Source organism: Syngnathoides biaculeatus, chromosome 3, assembly GCF_019802595.1.
Source record: "Syngnathoides biaculeatus isolate LvHL_M chromosome 3, ASM1980259v1, whole genome shotgun sequence".
NCBI classification, from domain to species: Eukaryota; Metazoa; Chordata; class Actinopteri; order Syngnathiformes; family Syngnathidae; genus Syngnathoides; species Syngnathoides biaculeatus.
In genome coordinates, this window is record NC_084642.1 from 13120053 (window position 1) to 13141955 (window position 21903).

At 39.9% G+C, this 21903-nt stretch overlaps 1 protein-coding gene across 6 annotated transcripts in view; it reads left to right on the forward strand.

The window, feature by feature from the left end:
- The window catches only part of ush2a (Usher syndrome 2A (autosomal recessive, mild)), a 207714-nt gene that overhangs the window by 95382 nt on the left and 90429 nt on the right, over positions 1–21903 (forward strand). For all 6 annotated transcript variants that reach the window (XM_061814395.1, XM_061814394.1, XM_061814398.1 and 3 more), the window contains 7 exons: positions 4002–4164; positions 4235–4382; positions 10447–10604; positions 11501–11648; positions 13388–13543; positions 16006–16153; positions 17444–17586. In XM_061814395.1, the coding sequence (XP_061670379.1) occupies positions 4002–4164; positions 4235–4382; positions 10447–10604; positions 11501–11648; positions 13388–13543; positions 16006–16153; positions 17444–17586 (1064 nt within the window). The remainder of the gene's footprint in view (positions 1–4001; positions 4165–4234; positions 4383–10446; positions 10605–11500; positions 11649–13387; positions 13544–16005; positions 16154–17443; positions 17587–21903) is intronic.

Sequence of the window (21903 nt, forward strand, 5' to 3'; positions counted from 1 at the left end):
ATACAGCTCAAAAAAAAAAAAAAAAATGTTTGGGGCGAACCACATAATTGGTCTCTCTCATAACGTAGCAAAAGATCCACGTATGAAATGTGATGTGCGCGTACAGCTACTAAAAAAAATAATAGTTTGGGGCGGACCACGTAATCGGTCTCTCTCATAACGTAACAAAAGATCTGCGTATGAAATGTGTCGATGTGCGCGTCGCCCAGCCAACAATGTCTCGGTAGTGTTCATCGAGTACTGCGGTGACTTTGAACATACCCCTAAAAGAAACATAGCTAGGCTCCACCTCCTCCTTATATGCCACCACGGGCTCCGAAACTCAGCCACAGTGAAGGCTGCGCGTCGGGCTTTGCGACGGGGGCGGCTCTGAAGAACCCAGCCGAGAATGCGTTACTCAGTCGCGTGCGCGCATAAAGCGTCCCGGCTCGACTATGACTAAAGCAGCACCGCTCGGCTCTGTCATAAGCCACACCGACCGGCTGCGATAAGCCGCGATGGCTCATCTCCGCCACAGGAGTGGATCGGACGGGATGCGGATATCATCTGAATATGGCTCGAAAGAATAGTGTAATATTGCCCCGGTAACTTCACTTGGTTGTGTGGTGTCGTCCTTTTCGAAAAGAGCTTCGGTGTCAGAAGGGGCGTCGGAAAAATGCGAATATCTCTGTTGTTCGGCTTCCATAGTCGCAGGCACTGCGCGTTTTCAACAGACGCAACTAATATGGCGACCACTTGGATGTCGAGGGACACTCAATTGCGCAACTTTGTGCATGGATGAGGCGCTCTCCCCTCACTTTTTTTTCTTCGTAGAGACATTGAAGTGAATACTGTCATATGTATTTTTCATTACAATATCTATTTTAGAATGTTTATAGGGATGACACCCAGGCTTTAATAAAAAAACAGACTACTCAAAGTTAGCAAGCACTGTTTGAAGAAAATAAAAATACCCCAGATGTTGAATCAGGAATTAATTGTGGCTAGTCACATTTTTTGGTTATTTTTTGCTGATCACACCCAACCCTGATTACCTCCTGACCTATTCAATCAAGAAATCACTTCAACAAAACCTGTACTGACAAAATTGAGTGGGGAAAAAAGATGTAAAAAAAAAAAAAAGAGAGAAAATGACACAATACAATGAAATTCCCAAACAGTTGAGAAATATTGTAATTGACATCTATCACGCTGGAAAGACTTACAAAAGCCATTTCTGAAGCTTTAGGACTCTAGTGAACCACAGCGAGAGCCATTATCCTCTCGTGGAGAAAATATGCAACAGTGGTGAACCTTGAACCCTGCATAATCGTCTTTATCTGTAATTGTTTATTCATTCTTCCTTTATCTATGGGCAACCTCTCCACATAGTTTGTGAAGATGAACTTGAGAAGAAATACTACACTGCAATAACACAACACTTAACCGCAAAAGGTATTCCGCGGGTGCTACTTATGCAGCCATATTAGGTAAACAAGGCTACTACATGCATCTTTTGTTTGGAAAGAGGTGACTGCTTGGGAAACAAAATCAAAGTCATATTTTATCCTTGACAGTACTGCCATCGGTACCACACGGTTACGTATTGTGCTGTGGTTATTTAAACAGTTTTACACTATAAATTCACTTGCTGTGGGAAGGAGCGCGTATTGCCTTGTTAGCACATTGGCAACAGGCAGAGGTTGAAATGTCACACATGGTCAATATCTTCCTATTGTGTCTGTGAGAAAAGCTGAGGAAGACAGCAATGTGCAACATCTATTTGAAAAATGAAGAGCGAGAAAGGTTTAAGTTATTGAGAGCTTGACAGGGGGAGGGGGAAGAAAGGATGCAAATGCAAGAAATGTAAGGAAGTGAGGGTGAGAGACTGTGAGAAAGGTTGGGGGAGGCGAGAGTATGGGGTTTAAGCAATATCAGCAGATTTATCCTCTGCCCTCAGCTCACAATGCCTTACATAAAATACATTCATACTCGCGCACAGTAAGATATTCACGTCAAGAAATGCTGGCTTTCCTAAGCACAAGGTCTTTTTGAGTATTTTTGCTGTAAGTGTATGGTTTTCTGAATGGAGGACAAATATGTCCACATGCACACTACAGTAATGGAGGACGTTTTCCCCAAAGAGAGGAATCTATTGTGGTAGATTCTACAAAATTCTCCACACCTCTGTGTAAGTGTCAGGTTTTTGTGAAATAAAAACTCAGACCAAGATAAATAATTCCCAAATTTTTTCTCCCATTAATTTGGCCTACAACCTGTACGATTTAATGAAAGAAATATATGTTTTACAGAGGGGAAGTAGGAACGATTCACTCAAATGTGGTTTCACAAATGAGCAGAACCACTTCAAAGTGGCATCTGGCTGCTGTGTTCAGTTAACCAATCACATTCAAAGACGTTAAATGGGAATCACCACACATCCGCCATCATTTAAGGCAACTCCAATTAACGCAAAATAAATTTCAGATGCTGTTGTGGGTTTTTTTAACTTTTCCTTGACAACAAAAGTCTTTAAGTTCTTTGCTGACACTGACTGGTATTTTGAAGAATTTGTAATTCCCTCCCCTTCGTCAAAGCCCCTCGGTCCATATTTAAAAGAAACCAAAACTCTTGCATGATGCTACCGCCACAATGCATCACTGTAGGTATGATCATCTTTTGTTGATGAGTGGTGTGGTTTTTGTGCCAGACCTGCTGGAAATATGGCCAAAAAAAGTCAGCTTTATTTTCTGTAGGCATGAACAAATTTTCTTGATGTGGGAAAATGTGTTATCCTGGAGGGAATTAGGAACTGTTCAAAATAACAATAATTATTGGCACAAAATCTTCCGAGGTCTGCTTGAAAACAAATAAAATGTCAGGAAAAGCCTGCTCTAAAACATCAGTCACTTGAAATGGTGGCTGGTGTGTACCATCAATCATTTAACATGAAATTAATTGCAATTTCTTAATTCTGAACTCAGCCACATCCCAGTTACAAGACGGTTTGCAGACTTTTGCAACCACATGATTATTTTTTAATCTCCCCCCAAAAAAATCCATTGAGTTATACAGATGTTGGTCTTCTCATGATTGGTGTAAAAAGTTTTGAAATGCTTCATCTTGGTCTCATTTTCTTATATCACAAAAACCTGTAATTTGATCAGGCATGTGTATGAAGAATTTTTATGTCCTCTGTAGCTACAAAATGAAGACTGACTCCATCATAGTCACTTTCTGTAAATATAAACACACGCCACCTTATCACAACTATTTCAAACCATCAGTTTTCTAAAACCATTTGTTCAATCAATTTTACTCAACTTGTTCCAACTTGCCTTTGATTGAGCTTTTCAAAAGCGGTTGTGCATCACCGTGCCAATCGACGGCATATAAATCTTATAAAGAATGTGAAAGATTAGTCAGAGCGCCTAATTGTGTGCTAACACGTGCTCATCTGTCATCCCAGAATCAGCATTTAAAGAAAACAAAAAAGGGGCTCAACGAAAGGAATTTATCACGATTTTCAATCGCCACTCCCTTCTAACGTTAAAGGGAGTTGGATTTCTCAGGGGTTAACATGAATTTTTATGAACTATTCGTATTATATCTTGAAAAAACATTTACTTTTGTGTTATCATAAGAGTTGGAATTCATCACAACTTTAAAAAATTGGCATGAAGCAAAACATCATTTTCAGCACATGTACTACAGAAGTCTATTTTACAGTTTCAAAAGTTGTGAAAAGGTTTCAACAACTTTACCAGAATAAAATCCCAACCTAGCCAAATGAACAGAGGTCATCTTTTTTATATGAAATCATAAAATCTCATGGAAAATATAAATAATACATGTGTAATTACATCATTTCAATTCATATGAATACATCGTGTGATATTTTTCAGAAGCGCTGTCTTAATTATTTCATCATCGAGTCAAAAGTGAAGGACTTTAAGCCATTGTCTATGCTCTTGATAGTAATAATGTCAAAGATGTATGTTGGTTCCTCTCTCCATCTCCAGGTGGTCACGACCTTTTCAGGTCAATGGTGTTCTGGAGTTCTATTCCGTCTTTGTTGCACAGGGTGAGACAGAGCTGACCATAGTCCACAACAGTTCAGAACTTGCTGAAGACCACACACTCCGCAACCTCACTCCTGGCACGGCCTACACCATCACAGTTGCCGTGAGTATTTTGAATTTGTTTTGAATCCTTACTTTCATGGCCCCTATTCAATGTCTTGTTTGTATTTCAGGCTTGCACGGGTGGTGGCTGCACCCGAAGCCCCCCTGCGCAGGCTGTTACTGAGGAAAGCACCCCAGAGGATGTCCCACCACCACTAGTCACCCCTTTGTCGCCACATGCACTGAACGTCACCTGGACAGCTCCCGATACTCCAAATGGTGAGGACATACTGCGTATGCCCTTTACGTCATATTTATCCTTAATACATTTAAATATAGGCGGCACGGTGGGTCAGCTGGAAAGCGTTGGCCTCACAGTTCTGAGGACCGGGTTTAATCCCGGTTCCGCCTGTGTGGAGTTTGCATGTTCTCCCCGTGCCTGCGTGGGTTTTCTCCGGGCACTCCGGTTTCCTCCCACATCCCGAAAACATGCAACATTAATTGGACACTCTAAATTGCCCCTAGGTGTGATTGTGATTGTGATTGTGTCTGTTTGTCTCCATGTGTCTGAATACATTTATACGGATTAAAAAAAAAAACTATAGAAAAATGAAAAGCTTCATCAGAACATCATGAGACATACAGAATGAATACAGTGCATAAGTCCAGTCATGAGCTCATCCATGGTAGAACACACGGGTATAAACCTTGTGTTTTTCAGGTTGACCTCACATGGGGCTAAACAGAAAGCTGGAGAACAATGGCCTCATGTTAAATGTGAATGTGAAGTAAGGAGAGAGGGAGAGAGAGAAACTGATGGGATTGTGAGGGAAGGAGGCCATAGAGTGTCATGCAGGAAACTGACAAACGCCGAGAATAGTCCGCTGCCTCTCTTTGTTCCTTTAAGTGGAGGAAAAGTGCTCCCTTTTGACTGAGAAGAGAACTGCAGGCTGCCAGCAAATCCCCTCACAGCTCCCGTTTCTCCGTCTGTTACTTTTTAACTCCATTCAATCCAGCTGCAGCCAGTTAAAATATATTGCCGGCCACAGACATAGTTTATGCACTTTAGATGAGAATTGAGGGCACATAATGCTGTTTGATGTGCAAAAGATTCTAGTTTCAGTTATATAATTCCAGTGGTCTCTTAGTTTCAAATCCAATTTCATAAAAAATTTCTCAGTATTAATTTTAAACATTGTCAGCATTTTCATTTAATATAAAAATATATTTTCCCTATAATCTATTTATTCATTTCATATCCAAGCTGAAAATTTCCACATTTAAAAATTTTAAACGTGGATGCAAGCACGTTATTGTAAACTCTTATTTTTTTTTTTTTTTGCGTGTTAATGAACAGGATTATGCTACGTTATTATTACGCCTTTCAGCTATTTGAGGTCACCAAAGCGAGTGACTCGCACGATTTGTTTAGCACAGTTTTTGTGCTAGATCCCATTCCTTATGCAGTCAATCCAACCATCTTTTTTTTTTTTAACCGGGCTAAGGACCTGCATTGGCTTAGTATTGGGGCTCTTTCTGGCACTTGAACCCCATCGACCTGCAAAACGGGCAGCAGCATTTTTAAGCAGTATTATGCAAAAAAAAAAAAAAAAACACTTGAATGGCTTTCAAAATTTTCCAGGAGAGTTGAAGTTTGGGTAAGAATAATATAGAAACAAATTGTTTAGTTGTGTTAACAGGATGAACTCTTATCTGAGCCATTTTCTCTGTGTTTGTTTGTTCTAGTTTTGCTAGGAAAATGAAGCTACAGAGCAGTGAAAAAAAGTTACTTTTGTCTCGTCATGCTACCAAAACTCTTGAAATCTTTCCAATTTTGTTTTCCTGTAAAAGTAAGATGAGTGTTTTGTTCCTTTGATCTTTTTTGTCAGCAGTGTTTTTCACCTTGGAACTCTGCCATGGAGGCCATTTCAACCCAGTCTCTTACTTATTGTTGTCATGAACACTGATCTTACCTGAGGCAAGGGAGGCCTGTGTTATTTTTAGATGTGGTCTTGGCTTATTTTGTGACCTCCTGCATGAGTTATTTCAGTTCTCTTGGGATATTTGTTGTAGGCCAGCCACTCCTGGGAAGGTTCACTATTGTTCCATGTTTTCGCCACTAGGAGATCATGTGGTCCGCTGGACTCCAAAAGCTTTACAAATGGGTTTATACCCCTTTCCAGAATGATAGATGCCAATTATTTTATTTTCCATCTGTTTTTTAACATCTTTGTATCATGGCTTTTTTGGTACAGCCTATTGAGGTCTTTTGGCCAACTTCATTTTGTTAGGTTTTCATTGAGTGATTTCTTGATTTAACAGTTTTTAAGGTAATCAAGGTTAAGTGTGATCGGTGAAAATGAACTCAACTTTCCCAAAAATTCGATGAATCACAGTTTTCATGATTAAACATGGAGGGGAATTATAGTACTTACTTTGCACACAGGTCCAGGTTGCTTTAAATAGTTTTTTTCACCTTAATAATTAACATCAAACTGCAAAATATATGAAATAGAAAAAGGCAGTTAATAATGTCATGGCACTGTATATTTAGGATAGTGCCTATTTCCGGTTGTCCAATAAAAAGCACGTATCTCGATACATTGTGAGTTTTCTTGTAAATCGGGCCAAAAAATGTACTAGGGCAGGTCTGGTCCAAGAATTTATGAACCAATCATACTGTATGCCTATATAATATCCAGTTTTAACAAAATCGGTTTGCTTAACACCACTTAGCACAATACACTGAGAGTTATGATGTGCTGACTACAGTGTGATAACAAAACCAAATGAGTAGCGTAAAGAAAACCATGTGAGGATTTGCCAGCCAATTTCACAGTCTCCAACATACAAACGCACTGCCACATATCAAATGTTATTGCCATGCTCGTTAAAAGTATGTGTAATTCCATAAGGCGTGTGCGCACGGTGAGAATTGTGTGTTTTACGTTTAATGCCAGATGAGTGCATGTCGCTCCATAAACCCTGTGATGTGTGTGCATATTAGCCAGGGTAAATTACTTAAAGCTTTCCTCATCTGATGACAGAAATGTATAACAAGGGAGACACTTAATCATGATTACCTGATTGTCTCATGCTTAATAAGATTTCTTTTTTTTTTTTTTTTTTTACTTGGAGAAAGGTAGAGGAGAACGGCGCCCTTTCCTCCGTTCTTTTTCGGCATCAAGTAATGACAAAGACAATTGTGATGGGTTACAGTGGAGTGAGATTTTGTATTATTTTCCCTCGCCCATCCGTCTCTCTCTCCCCTCCTTCTCCCCAATTCCGCAGGGATTTGCGGGGGATAATCCTCTCGGGGATTAGGTCGGGGCAACACGCAGACAAAGAGGGGAAATAAGCCTGTTATGCATTCGCTGCTTCATTTCCCAACCTGTCTTTATTACAGCCTATACTGATATGGGCTTATTCACGCACAGACGCGTGCGCACACACAAACACATACGCACTCTCACATGCATGTGATTGGCCACATTAAGAGCTCCCCTGATGTAACTGGTGTCCACAGGGTTTTTGTGTCTTCATTTTCCTGATAGGTGTGTGTATCTGTATTGAGCAATAATAAAACCCACACATGATTAAAGTCGAATTGACTCTCAGTTCTTACCGCTGATCTTTTGAGCCCCCCAGTATGCATTTTTATTAAGGAAAACTACATTTGTGTGCCTTTTTTTTTTTTTTTTTTTTTTTTTTTTTTTAGGTGGAAGTAATGTAATTATTGGGCTGGCATGCGTGTGCATGGGCTTGTACTGTATCTTATGTTTGTGTATATATACAGAGAACCTGTGTACGCTCACACCCTTCTCGGCACCCCTATTTGTGTGAGCGCATGCCATGAGTCTCTCCCTGGTTATCCTTTAATGCCTTTGGTAGTGTTAATGCTGTCTCCACCATTGAATCATACATGCCAAAAATCACAGCACTTACTCTGCAAGTAGAATCGGATGCCGTTTGATCACTGTGCGACTGACTGACACGGATTGATGCTAGATAGAAATGGCTAGAGACTAGTATCCCATTTGGTATACGTGTATTTAAATCCATTAATCTGTTCTCTATAGTGCTTGTCCTCATCAGGGTTGCGGGTGAGCTTGAGTCTATCCCAGCTGTCTTTAGTCAAGTAGTTTGGTTACACCATGGACTGTTAACCAGCCAATGACAGAAACAGAAAGGAAATCTTAGGATGAACCTAAAAGCCACTAACCTTTACAGCAGTGGTTCCCAAAGTGGGGTCCACGGACCCCTAGGGGGTGAAAAACGTCTTTCCATCGAGTCCGCGACATGATGTCTGAGACAGAGTAATAATAAAATAAAAATGAAATATAAATATATAAAAATAAAATAAAAAGCAAGAGCACGTGAGCCACTAAAATTGAGTATTTCTTTGTACCAGAATGGCATAGCCATGTCCAGCACTACATTATTGGCGAAAGTGAGGTTGGGGGTCCGGGAGGTTTTCGAACGACTCACTGGGGGTCTGGGCCCAGGTTGACTTTGGGAACCACTGCTTTACAGGTAAACTTAATTTGACCTTCTCTAAACTTTGGAATAGACCAGTCCAGCTGTTCAATGTTTCAGTACTTTTGCACTACTTTCTGTTAGGAAAAAAACTAAATGTCTAAATTCTCAACAAGTGTTTGAACCATCAATTGACCAATACAGTTCTCAGTTCAATTAGATTCACCCAATCAGAGTGGGAACATTTTGACATTTGTTCAAGATTACACTTCACAATTCATCAATTGTACATCACCACTGCAAGACTTCAAAGGGGATTCTTTCAGAAGGAAGTTGAGACTCATCTTCAAATGTCATCAACAGGTTGCAAGTGAGAGACAGAGACTGGAAGAGTCACAGAAAGACATACTCATGGACATGCTCTGAAATGTGCGGTATTAGTCAATTCATGAATAAAACACTGGTTGTAAATTTTTACACTCAGTTCCTTGATAGAGAACAGCAAAAAATACTGAAACGTTGAACATTAGGACACATTTTCAGCAGTTAAGAGGTCAAATTAAAAGGTTCTCGCTCGGCGTGAGCAGGTTGGATAGGATTAGAAATGAGCTCATTAGAGGGACAGCCAAAGTTGGATGTTTTGGAGACAAGTTTCAAGGGTGCAGACTTAGGATGTTTGGACATGTCCAGAGGCGAGAGTGTGAGTGTATTGGTAGAAGGATGCTGAGGATGGAGCTGCCGGGCAAAAGAGCGAGAGGAAGACCAAAGAGAAGGTTGATGGATGTCGTGAGGGAAGACATGAGGGCAGTTAGGGTTAGAGAGGAAGATGCAGGAGATAAGCTAAGATGGAAAAAGATGACATGCTGTGGCGACCCCTAACGGGACAAGCCGAAAGGAAAAGAAGAAGAAGAGGTCAAATTAAAAGTCCACCTGCATAGCTTATACTCCATTATTTGTTTATTCTGAATCTCCACCAAAAAGTTAAATATTCAATTTTAGCCCTTGTTTACCCTTTACACTTGTTTATTCCCCAGAACTGTCCAAACATTTGCTCCTAACCAGAGATAAATACTGGATTCCTGGCACAACTCTGCACGAGCCTATGTCTCTGCCGTGTAGACGTCATGGGTTGAACACCCCTCAGTCATGCCCTCTGCTAAAGCAGTCTCTAATTGGCCACATTTGTTGTGCAATACACAGATGTTTTTAAAAAAACAATAATAGCAAAAAAATAAATTGTAGACATAAGATGGCACCAGTTGGATGAATTTTCCCAGGATAATTTAAGAGATATTCTACTATCAGGTCACTTGGGCAGTTTTAAGATTCAGAATTTTTTTTTTTTCAACTTTTGAACTTTCCCTTTAAGTCATTTGGACACATTTTACTTAAAACTTTGTTGGAAAACTTTAAGAAAAGCCCATGTATGTATTTGGGGTGCTGACCAACACCTTCGGAATGAATGAGAACTGTCATTTCTAGGTCACATTATTGCTCTCCTCCTGGGAGAGATTTGTCTCCAAGACAGTGGGGGGAAAAGATAAATGAAATACAAGGGCAATAACAACTAACACAAACTTCATCAATTAAAAAACTAATAAATCTCATGTCCAGCATCAGCATCAAACAAACAAATGTTCTTCTTGATAAATGAGTAAAGAAATACAACAGACTTGGTTAGGAAAAGTCGAGCCAGAAGAGTGGAATCTGTTACAGATGAAAATGTGGTTGCAATTCCATATTTTCTTCCCTTTTGACTTCCTTTAGATGGAAACTGGTGTCCCAATGCTTTTGTCCAAACACAAGTAAATTTGCTGACATTTTATTTAATTTCTGAAATAAAAATAACATGTTCTCTCCCCCCCAGGCATCATCATGAGCTACGGCCTTTGGATGGATGGTGTTCTCATATCAAACTTCAGTTCCTCCCAGAATTTCTTGGTGGTGAAGGAGCTTTTTCCATGGAGCAAACATGTATTCAGGCTGCAGGCCTGCACACTGCGTGGCTGTGGGAAGGGACCAGCAGTAAGTGAGATGTTGCAGTGTTCTTGTAATTCATATGGGCAACAAAAAGATCACAAGTGACAGCCAGTCATAATTTACTGGTAATTCACCTTTATTACATTACTACTGAGAGATGGTTCCAATATTTCTATCCATACCTCTAATAAAAACTAAGCATTGCCTGTACTGTACTTGTATTACCTTCTTAAAAGTGTATATTTTTTGTACAGCTCTTGATATCAGTGTTGTATCTCATTATACTGTGGGCTGTAAAATATGGCGTGTGGATTATTCTCTTAGCCACTAAACACAGTAAAACAACAATATAGGTGTCCTTATTGCAAGCATTGTAAAATGTATGTGCACGTGCGAGCTGCAGGGTGTCATAAAGGTGATCGATTCTCTCAGCTCAATAACGAGGGTTGGCGTGACGACAGTGACATTTGCTAGGAAATGTCACTCCTTTCTAAACGACACCTCTGACGACAGGCCGTATTTTGAGGCATTTTTCCAATACGGAGACCGTATTTAATAGAACGCCCCAAAAACAGCTGACGCAGGTGAACAAGAGAAGTGGAAGAGGTTGAGCAACATGGCGAAAAGGAGAAAATAAAGACAGCATTATATGGATGGCAGAAATAGAGACTGAAGAATAGGTATAGCAAACATCTTTCCTTCTTAGATACCCAACATTTTCTAACTGATTTTTGCCTTCATTCATTAAAATTGAGGGGAATGGCAGCATTCACAAAAGTGAGAAAGATTCCTGCACAAACCTGTCTCAATATATAGTGGAAATGAGGTACCGTGAATAGTTTGTTTTTAATGCAATATCGTGCTCGCGAACAAACACGCAGTCTGCACTGACCTTTATAATGCACATTTGTATGGTTGTTTGCTCGTTTTCTTTAAACCAGGTGGAAGTACGCACATTAGAGAGGGCCCCAGAAGGCCCAATACTGCTAGAATTGACTAACCAGAGCTCCCGTTCACTACGAGCCCGCTGGACTGCCCCACCAAGACCCAATGGCTACATGAGATACACACTATACTATAAAAGTGAAGGTAACACACATACAATACATTTAAAATGTTTTTTGCTTTTACTACTTTAACAATACAACCAGTTGCGTTACCTGTTTGCTATAATATATACAGTATACTATATGTTTGTATACTTTGTCAACATTAATAAGACAGTTGAATTTGGATACTTTTGGAAAGAAAATTTCCACAAAAACGTTTTGGTAAAACTGTCTTGTGTAAAATCAGCATATGAAGAGACAGCCGGATTTTTTTTTTTTTTTTAATTGTGATGCTGGCACAAAATGAAAGTGATGAAAAAGAGAAAGTGTGGTGATGATCAAAGAACTTGAAGAAATTGAACTTAGTTCAACATAGTCAAGCTTTGAATATAACAACAACTATATAACAATATAGCTACAAGCGTATACTTTATATACTGTAAACCTTTGTCACATTGTCTCATTTATCATCACTGTTAAGGTTAGTTTTAAATATACAGGGTAGTTTCATTTGAAGGTAGCCTAGGTTAGTTTTATCACACGCTGGTTAACTTCTTGTACAAAGGTATGACATTTGACATTTCATGATGGTGAAACATTGACTGGATTTTTTTACATTACAGTATTTCCTGTGGGATTAAAAACAAGAAAACAACAAAAACATAAATCTGATGTTCACTAGCATCCCAGAATGGAATGTGTTACACCAAAGTTCCACAGTTCATGTATTTGTTTAAACAACTTTTTCTGTTAAAGTTCAGCATTTCAGCATGTGTCACTTTTCCTGCAACCATGAGTGATGTGCTCATAAATTATGGTTTTCAACCTTTTAAAGTTTAAAGTTAACAGCCAATGACTAAAGACGTCTGAAAAGACGGTCTACCAACATAGTAACTTTGTGTGAAAGTCGTGCAAAAAAAAGGGGGTGCCTGATAAGAATAATCAAATTCTTGCAGTAGTAGAGAAAAACTGGAGGAATGATTTGACCTGCGTGCCTTGGATAGGACTCAGGAGACCAAAGCAAAAAACAAAAGTATGAAGATTGAATGTGGAACAAAGTCAAGTTGCTGAAATACAACAGGATGAGAGATTCGTGCTTCTATTGATTTAGTAGTGGAAAAGATTGCGAGCCAGACCTAGACAACACATGACAAACAACACAACAGTGAAATAGAGCCAGCACAAAAAAGAAAAGTGGACAGAAAGGGGGGAAGAAGAAAATTGAACAAAATGAGAATAGAACGACTGAACACAGTCACACAGTGATCCTTTAACTTGCACAGATTCATCAAGTCACACACACTCGTCGACGTTTGATCTGCTCCTCGCACAGGAACAGACATTAAAATGAGTAGAGGGAGGGATAGAAGAGGTGCACAAGAAAGAGAGATGGTGTCTCGCTCTAGTTCCCCATAAGCCAGTGGTACTTTGATACACAGTGCCTTCATCAGTTCACACAAGCCTGATATGTTTGTGCGCGTCTGTCCATCTAAATATATTGGATAGGCTCGCATTGTGGGATTTTTCAGATCCCTTTTCTTTGACTATCCTTGCATAACCTCAATATGGAAACCTCTCTTTTGATCATTCCCAGTTAGTATTCCTCTCTCAACTTTCTCTCCTGCCTGCGTTTCCCCATTGCACGTGTGTATGTTTTATTAATCAGATTCCCGCCATCGCACTGATGATGTTAATAAATAAATGTGCCGTGACAATAACGTCACTCGATGTATGTAACATCCTCAGTCAGATTTATGGCACTTCTCTGTCGTCTGTCAGACGGCGATGTGGTGCTGGACGGGGACACGGCAGCCAGTAGGTGGTTGACTTTGACGGACCTGCAGCCGTACACCAACTACAGCTTCTGGGCCGAAGGTTGCAACACACAAGGCTGTGTCGAGAGCCCGGTGCTTAATGTTACTACGTCTCCAGCAGGTACCACCAATGTACAAATGTCTGACTTTGGTCGTCCTCTAATCCGATCACAGGGAGAATTTTGTGTGAGTCCGTACTAGTATGCAAAACGGGATTCCATTTTGTTAATTATATGGAAAAAGTCAATTAAAAGTAAATAAGTGACCATTTTGAAAAATAACTTGGCATAACGTCTTTCAAAGCATGGTATTTTCAGTGCAGTATGTCTGCCTTGTTTGCGGAATGTGTTGTGCAGACGGTAGACTGCAGACCTCCATTGTGTGTGTAGTTTGTGCACAAACGCCCCAGAACGCTTTAGTCAATGTTAACCAAAGAGTTGACTGCAGAGCCATGCACCATGCCCATCTCTCAAACAAAAGGCACACACAGGAAAGTTCCACTGTTCAAGTTCAAAACAAAGACATGAGAAAGTATAAATTTTAAATAGCAGACGTTTCCTCTCTTTCCAACCAGCTTTCTACCTCTGCGCCTCTGGCATCTCTTTATACGTCTTTAAGGCAAACTGTCTTGATGCCTCCTTGTTCCATGAAAGAACAGAGGCGAGCTCGCCAAGCAGGATACGCACGAGGAGAGGAGGAGGAGGAGAGCAGGCCCCGAGAAGCGAACATAAAAGTGCATAGTTTAAAACGATTAGTGACACCTCTGATATTGTACCTGCTAACGCACCATGAGATAGACAAAGGCTCACCAGTGTGTATGTGTGCTACGAAGACTTGTGCAATCAGTGTGGCTGTTGTAGTGTCAGATCAGTTTGTTTGATTGAAGGGTCACTTCTCAGCATCCAAAGAGCATCTCTTATTTTACACAGTCAAAACAACTGGCACCCTCATTTTCTTCTCCTTATGGCATCCTTAACATATTCCCATCGCATCTTTCCTCACATCCCCTCCATATCCTCCATGAGTGTGGTCATCGTCCTGACTCGAGATGTCATTTTGAAGTGCAAACATTCTTACATCACTCTCAGCAGTAAAAGAGGGTCACTACTGAGGAGTTGAGCTTCTTTAGGTGTACCTGAGTGTGTTTGTGTGTGGGGAAAAGAAAAAAAGCCTGCGATACACTCTGTCACTTAATCTTCTCTGTGAATTTGTCTTAGAATCATCTATATCACCCACATGTTCTCTCTTGTTTACATTATGTTGCTGTTCTTGAGCTTGTAGTTACAAACTGCACTCGGTTCACGTGGCACCCACCGCATTACACTCAAATTTTCCCATAGTGTATTTGCCGCTGGTTGCAGAGTAATCATACACTGGCTTGAATGGAAAGTAGGCCAAAGTTGTATTCATTTCTAGAGCAGTTTAGGCTTGTACGTTAGCTACAGCTCCATGAAGACTGGTCGAGGTGTACTTTAGTCTTTTTTTTTTTTTTTTTTTTTTTTTTAAACCATGTCAAGATTCGCCCCCTGGTTTGCATCCCAGATCTTGGGACACACCACATTAAGTAATGATTTCTTCTTTTAACCCCTTCATGGTGTTTTCACTGTAAAATGCCAAGAAAAAATCCTTTGAAACTCGAAAACAGGGGTCACCATCGCGGTGCCCGCGGGCGAATGACATCCCGCGAGGACCATATAAGGCGCCTGTGAGGTATGTTCCAAAAATACCATAGGCCACAAATTGTTACTATTATTTATGCTTTAAATTCTGAATCTGACTTGCTTACGTGAATTAAAATGTTAAAATACCTGCAATGTCATTTACTTCAATAAATTAAAACAAAAATATTTTATGTACATGTAATGAACTGAGTCTGAAATTTGCTGCAAACAGGTCATGTAGCCCTTCATACGATCGGTGCTCACAAAGTAGCCCTCAGCCTCAAAAATGTTGGTGAGCCCTGCTCTAAAACATTCCACCACCATATTTCCTATTAGATGTCACAGTGTCCTGCACATGGTGTCAGGTATCCACCGTTACGTCACGGTTGCGCATACAAAATGAACGTCTGTCAATGGCACCCTGTGCTAATTGCAGTGTTGAATGGTGTTAATCCAAAAACTACTGAACAAAATACAGAAGTAGGACATTGCCCTTTCCAATTGACCGCTCAGTTAACTGTTGCAGCGTTAAATATTCACGTTTAAATGAGTGACAACATCTGGGTGTCAGTGCAAGAAATATCACACATAATACTGAAGCAATTGTAGCCCAAAAGGGATGTTCAATGGTAGCATGCCCCTGTGCAGTTGGAGGTTCAGTGCCTTGCTCAAGTGGACCTCAGTGTCACTGCTCAAGAGGGGAACTCGCATCTTAAGCCAGCATGCCAAGTTCAAATGACTCACTGATCGGTACGGCAGGAAAATTTTGCCAGTTGAGGAAAAAAATCTGTTCCCAAAGTCTTGAGACTTTTCCTCATGTTACATAGCTCATCTCCTCTCACTTCCTGCATCCTACTGTTTCTGTCTTAACTTGTTGTTCCTTTCCCTCCTTTTCGACCCATCACCATCTTTCTCACTGTAGCTCCAGACGGATTGTCCGCTTTGAGACTCACTCATGCAACAAGCACCGGTCTAAATGTGTCTTGGTCCGAACCGGCACACTCGAATGCCCCGGGCCCTCTTCACTACAGTCTACAAATGAGGACATCACCACAGAGACCCGTGTTAAGGTAAGGTGGCGCAAAGAAGTTGTGCACGGCTGTCACAAATGCATGGACAGCATAAGTGATCTAAAATACACTCAAAACACCCCATACCAGAAACAGACTTTCAAAAGGGGAAGACAAATGAGCATGCATATGTACAGCACATATGCATGTACACATTATACAACAGCAGAAAATGTCACATCAAAATGACACCAAGGGGTATGAGCTGGAGCGATGAGGTTGAGACAAAATCCCACAAAAAAAGAAAATCAAAGAGGGCAGAAGGCGACAGACAGGTACAGAACTTATGATGGAATAAAGAGAGAGGGGCTGTGCATCTGATATGTATTCATTACATGCTTCCTGACAACAAATTGCAATTTAATCCAAGAAGAGGAGGCTTTCATTCTGTGCTAATAAATAAATGACTAGGTGCATGTATTATATATCAGACAAGCATGCCCTCCTCTTCTTCTGCTTTAGAGATCTCATTGTTCCCTGATTTATTCATTCATTCATCCCTTCTGTGGTTCTAATGCTAAATTGCCAGTGGTCCCTCATTTATGAGAGTCTCGTATGTTACTCTACTTTCCCCTCATCATGTAAGATTACATGATACTCAACGTGGTACCATGCGGGAGCAGTGAGAAGAGTCCATTCCATTAATGACGGGAGATACCTCACCTACATTCCAACCAAATTGTTGATTGGAGCAGTGCGCTGCTAACAAATGTTCATAGATTTAAATGAAAATGTGATTACCACCTTTTCTTTTTTTTTCACATGACCACACATTATTGATTTCATCAGAGGCTCCGGATAGACTTTCCGGAATGATAAGGACACTAAGTTCAATATAATTTTGTATATTTTACATGGAAAGATAATTTCAAAGCTTTATGTATTACAGTTGGTTGATTCACGAGATGAATCAATTCAGAGCAAGGTACTCCACTCTTGACTCCGTGATCTTTAGCACAAATTAACAGAGGTAGCTGAAGTGAAGAATCAAATCCCTACATTTTCTGGTTCCCTTGAGTACTTCTTAAACTTTCAGAAAGAAAGAAAGAAAGATGTCAATGCAATTGCAATCGGCATCAATTATCTGCGCCTCTTGCTATTCTCCTCAGTCCATCCTGGTAGCTACTCCCCCAAATACTGATGATCTACTGTACTTGTTTGCAATTATATATGATTTGTTATTATATATTTGATAGCTGAGATCTTTTTATTTTTTTAAACTAGTTTCACGACATCACTAATTATAATGTGTAACATAAATGGTGTTTGTTGGCGCTTGTTCACGTTCAGGCTCCTGGAAAATGTGACGGACGTATTCTACTTTTACGTGCCGGACCTGTCTCCATACACCCAGTATCTATTCCGATTGATAGTCTCACACACGTATGGACAGACGACAGCCCCCTGGGAAGCCCTCCGCACAGCAGAGGACAGTAAGTATGCATATTTTAACATAAACTCCAGTGCGGCGACCATTAACAATGTTAAAAATCCTACATTAATAGGAAACAAAAACATACTGTAATTAGATCATTTATGGCCATGTGTGTAATAAAGACACACACAACCTACAGTTGGGTTATAAGTATTAAAAACTTGGAAAAAGAGTGAACAGTATTGAATTGGTTTTATGAAGTGTCTCTCACTCTCTCTCTCTCTCTCTCTCTCTCACTCTCTCTCTCTCTCTCTTGCTCTCACTCACTCACACCCACACAAACACTCATGTGTTGTGCCTTTAAATGGCGTGGCGAGTGAGTATTGTCTTCCTTCTTGTAGCTCACTTCACTCTAGTTCCAACAAAAGGGCTGTCTGTCTTTGTTGAAGCAGAGTTTCCATTCCAAGATCTTCAGCTTCATACGATCTAATCACTGGCAATTTGTCGATATCTTGGAAAATGTACCAAGGGCTAATTTACAGGGGGGGAAAATAAATGAAATAGAATTAAGTTGCATGTATTTTAGTTTAATAACCTATGCAATATTAGCCCAAAAAATAAGGTTGTCAAGTGGTTGGCTGGTTGTTTAACAGAGGTTCCATTAAGAGGTTTCATCTTAATTGCTTTATTTTTTTTGTTTATTTCACTGGAGATGGTTTCAACCGCCCTCCTAACTCAAGTCATTACTTGTAAGCCAAGACAAAATTTGTCTGGATGATACCTTGTATCTCAAATTTATATTATTAGTCAGATCACTTGTATGTTAAGGTACCAGTGTAGTATTTCTAAATGGGATCCAATTAGTCACTCAGGTATGGTATTTTATCAAGTAAAACATTAAATGGTTCTGAAATATAGGAAGTTTGACCCGATGGACTGAAAGACTGGAGGATCATTCTACTTACGAAAGATTAAATCATATTGCCATAATGTCATCCTTATATTGCTCACTCCCTTTAGAAAGCGGAGCGTGTTACCTGCGGATTGTTATGCTGGTTTACAGCAAACACTTTTTTGCCATTTTGGCTTGGCAACAATGTTTTACATAACAGAGAGAACTGCAATTACAATATTCACTCTTTATTAGCTGCCTATTACCAAAAAGGCATTGACATCTTTCTCTTAAAAAGTATGTGATTGTTTTCATAGTGGATTCGCTTAAACTCATCATAGAGAAAACCCAACGAGAAGGAAGATGTTAGTGACTTGAGCAAGCTGAAACACCCTGACAGTGTGAGAGAACAAGACCTGCATACTGTACAATGTGGGGTGTGCGTGTATGTGTTTGTGTATGTGAGTTTGAGTGACCTAGCCAGTGTCATTGTGGGCTAATTGTGGTAATAGAATCATATTAGCTACTGGTGCAGCCTCTTCAGTGAAAAGTTATATATTAATTAGCAGCACATTATTGTGGCATACATAATCATTAAGCAGCTGAGATTTGCATACGTTTGATCTGTGCGCATGTACACACCACAAGTGTGTTTGTACACATCCTAGCGTTGTTGATATATAGATGCACGCTCACATGAACACAAATGCACTTTCACACGCCGATGCTTTTCAGGCTCACGCACACACATCCGCTGACATTAAGGATGGATTAAATTACGGCCCCGATTCCCTCCGCTCGCTATGCAGAATTAAATTTGCAACACACACGCAAAGAGAACTCCATTTGTGTAACTATCACCTTAATAATGACGTGGAAATGTACAATACTTACAGTATGTCTCTTGGGGATGCAGCAGACATCACTGGTGCTGGTTAAAATGTTGTGCTTCCCCAGCATCAGAGAAACAACTCTAATCTCCGTCTTTTAGGGATGAGAAACTGAACTCCTTTATTTATCTTTTTTTGAGAAAGAATTGGGGGAAAAATGTCAGATATTAAAAAATGAATATGAGACACGAAATTAATCATTTTTTTCACCTGGCTCTCCTGCACATTAAAATAGTATTTGTAGCAAAATGAACAAAAACAAAATTGAAAAAAAAAATAGACATTGTAGGTGAGGAAAAGTATTTGAACAAATGCCTTGATTTAGATTAAAGTTAAGGTTTAATATTTATATATCCCCATCACCCAATCCGATATAACTTGATTGTGAGCTGGGACACTGCCCGCCCCCATTTTTTATAATATACTGTATATTCCATTGTAAAGTATTGCACACTATAGGTTGAATACCCAAGTACTCATATAAACAATGTAATACATGTTTCCTTTTTTCACTGTTCATGTTCCTCACCTTTTCATCTCCTTTCTGCTCTGTCGGTCTTCTTTGCATTTCAGCAGTAAGTTCCCCCACTTCAGTTTGACTGTCTCTTTAACTATTTACAAGTGTGAATGGGCAGAATTGAAAAAGATAAGATAAGAAATAAAGAAAAGATTGGAGTGGGAAATACAGGTGGAAAAAAGGGAAGGTATAGGACAAGAAATGTGCGAGGAAAAAAGCAAAGGGGTGAAAAAAGAAGCCTAATGACGGAACAGAGAAATGGAGAGACCCAGGTTTCCTCCTTTCCTTTTTATCATTCCATTAAAGTTTTATATCCATCTTTTTAATGTAATTTGGTCCCTATGAATTCCTGCCGCTGCAGAACAGACACACGACTCCTGTGAACATAAACTCTGGCCGTGTCGGACAGCTCCCTTTCCTCTGTCTACTCGCATGTTCACACCAGCTAAGTGATCTAAGAGAGTGTGTTTCTGTCAGAAGCGGGCCTGTGTGTGCATGTGTTTGTGTTTTAGCATGCTCAAGAGACCATGATTAAAAGCTCCATTTTGACAAAATGTTCTTAGCCTACCAGCAAATTTGACAGTGTGTGAATGCAGCACGTGTCTGTAAGTCAGGGTAGTGAACATTTAAAAAAAGAAAAAGAAAAAAATGACTTGAAAGCTAGAGTGCAATAGGGAAGGAACATCAACTATGAGGTGAGAGAGACGGACACAAAGAATTCACATTTAATTTTATCGAGTAATGTGAGCTAATTCCCTACCTTATTATGACATTTGTTATGTCAGAGAAAAAAAAAACTAATCCATTATAAGATGAACATTATGTTTGCAGATCTATATATAGTACATACAGCGTTAGATTTTTTTAATGTCAAAATAACCATGTAGTAGACGATCATCGCTCCATTTTCTATTCTGCTTATCCTCACTGGGGTCGCAGGCATGCTGGCATGTATGTCAGATGACGCTAAACAGCGTAAACTCTGAACTGGCCCAGTTGCATGGCACATATAAGCAAAAAAAAAAATAAGCATTGACACATTCACACCTAAAAGCAATTTGCGATCAGCCTAGCATGCATGTATTTGGAATCTGTGAGAAAATTGGAGTATCCAGAGAAAACAAGCATGGGGAGAACTTGCAAGTTTCATATCAGTGAAGCTCCATTTGAACCAAAACTCAGAACTGTGAGACAGAGCTACTAACCAGTCACTCACCAAGCTATCATGATACAGTCACTGATGCGGTCCTTTGTCTTATAGCAAAATGATAATGCAATGTCCGAGAATGAGAAACACAGTCTGGTTTAGCATAATTTAAATGATTTCATGCTGACTAAAACACAGATTTGATTCTAATGCCATATATGATTTTCTAATGTTTAGTATCCTTTTCATATCCCATAGATTGGTCTGAAGGTTAGCAGGGAATTATATAAATCCTCCCAAATGTCAGTGGCTCAAAGTTCTTTTGAAACAAAATTGAATGACTGACAACTCCGAGTTCCTTGGCTGGTACCTCAAAATATATAATGCGCATTAGGTATCCACTTGATGTGAGGGATACAAATCAAGCTCGTGACCTTGGAAAAGCATCATGAGCCTGCCTCTCGTCTTGGTGCAGCGCCGACGTAAAGGAAGTAAAGATACGGAACGCAATGTAAATTCTTACACTACTGCTTGTCATGGTTTGACAAGGCTTGGTAAATGTGCCGATAACGCTTAAGCTCAGCTTCCATTCTGACTTTTAGCAGCTTCATTCACCTTCAGAAGACCCGTCACCCACACTTGTGGTACTAAAGAATCTTTTATGCACACGCCGAGGGCCAAATGTCTTATATTCTCATGGTATTGTTACATATTTAAATGTACGGAAAATGAGTTACACTGAATATGCACAAAGGACTGCAATTTAACTATACAGTGTATACGCTACACACACAATACATGCAAACCCTCTCAGGTCATCCTTCCTCCCTCCCCCTTTCCTAGCCTCTTGTCGCTTGATTGTGTTATTACTATGCTAACCAAATCCTTGTAAATGTGATTTAGGGCTTGGTGGCCCCCATGCTCCTGCT